Genomic DNA, 1,702 nt, shown 5'->3' on the forward strand with positions numbered 1-1,702 from the left:
AAGTTGTGCAAATCCCTTTGTTCCACATACACAAAGTTACAACAACTACAAGAGATTAAATGCAACAAGCAAGTACTATATAGTTTTAATTAATTAGTATCACCCAACTAGCTAACTGCATGCATGAAAGGACGTTCAGGTACTATATAATATTCCGAGAGAAATAAATCACTATTTATCCCTATAAATAGAGATAGAAGTCATGGCTCTTCACATATCCACTGTTATCTTCTTTTAGTGATCATCATCATCAACATCCTCATTCTCATGGCTTCTTCCAATTCTCTGCTTGTTTTCACAGCTCTTTTAGGAATCATTCTCATTCTCTCTTTGGAAGTGGTTTCAGCTCGCGAGCTGCTTCAGCAAACTGGTAAACCCGAAATTCTTTTGTATTTTTAATGGCTGAAATATTTTTAGCTCACAAATCCGAAACTTTATTTTAATTTTTGAAACAATATATATAAATATATTATTATGTCAAAGCTCAAATTGTGACGGAGCGCATCCTTCTTTATACGCGCACGCACACACATATATAAACTCTCACATGAATGTGTTTATATGAGCATGCTGTTTGAGGCATATATCGTGGCACCCATGTGGTTTTGGGTAAGATTTTTATTATTATTCTTATTAGTATATCAAAGAGTCCATTATTATTATTATTATTATTATTATTATTATTATAAATCATTCATCTCATATAATGTTATAAAAAGGAGTTGATCTCTCAACTTCTTAATTGAGTGAAGGAAAGAGGTATCATCCTCATAATATTATTGTTGGTTATAATTAGTGGATAAATTTTTGCTCCCTCTATATTGGTTGAAGCCTATACATTATTGTTTAAAATTTTTACGTTATTCTTAAAAAACATTGTTATTGTCTCTTTTTTTGTTGATGGACCATAATTTTTTATTGTAATTTTAACAAATTTTTTTTTAATGCAGAGGAAAAAGTGGTTGAAGCAGGATATGAGGAGAAAAAGGCATCGGCATTTGTTCCATTCCCAGCTATCAGCTATGGCTATCGTTACCAACCAATACCATCAAATGGCTACTACAAAGGTTTTCAACCAAGTAATTATCCTGCTGTCATACTCTGCCAGTTTCTATAATAGCTTTCCTTATGTTACATGCTACGGTGGCCAAATTTTATATGTTAAAATTGCCACCCCAAATTTTTAGCTTATTCTCAAAATTTTATTATTTTCTCTTTTTTTCTTAGATGGACTATAATTTTTTAATTTAGTTTTAACAAATTTCATTTGTTACAGTGGAAAATGTGGAGAAAGCTGGATATGAAGGGCAAAAGGCATCAGTACCAGTTGGGTTCCCAGGTGGCTATCGTTACGTATCAATACCAGCATATGGCCCATATGGCCCAAATAATGGTGTTCAACCAGAAGGCAATTATCCTGGTGTCATATACTCGAGCAGCTTCTATAATAGCTATCCTTATGTTATAGGCTATGGTGCTCAACCTTGAGTATTGCAAACAAAATATGAAAATTAAGTTACTATATATATAGATGTGTGTGGATGCAATCCTTATAAAGATGGCTCATAAACGTGGAAAATATATGTAATAATTAAGATGGCTTCCTTATATAGCTATCTCTTTGTATGACCAACAAGTTAAAAATGGATAATATTATGGAAAATATATGTAATAATAAAGATTGCATAATTATATGCCTGTC

At 32.0% G+C, this 1,702-nt stretch overlaps 1 protein-coding gene across 1 annotated transcript; it reads left to right on the forward strand.

Moving 5' to 3' along the window:
- The first annotated feature begins 220 nt into the window (after positions 1–220).
- On the forward strand, positions 221–1,702 carry LOC120256332. Its single transcript, XM_039264031.1, has 3 exons — positions 221–370; positions 951–1,079; positions 1,277–1,702. Exons 1-3 carry the CDS (start codon positions 268–270, stop codon positions 1,486–1,488), a joined length of 444 nt encoding a protein of 147 aa, XP_039119965.1. The 5' UTR covers positions 221–267; the 3' UTR covers positions 1,489–1,702.

The sequence above is a fragment of the Dioscorea cayenensis genome, unplaced genomic scaffold (genome assembly GCF_009730915.1).
Source record: "Dioscorea cayenensis subsp. rotundata cultivar TDr96_F1 unplaced genomic scaffold, TDr96_F1_v2_PseudoChromosome.rev07_lg8_w22 25.fasta BLBR01001396.1, whole genome shotgun sequence".
In the NCBI taxonomy this organism is placed as follows: domain Eukaryota; kingdom Viridiplantae; phylum Streptophyta; class Magnoliopsida; order Dioscoreales; family Dioscoreaceae; genus Dioscorea; species Dioscorea cayenensis.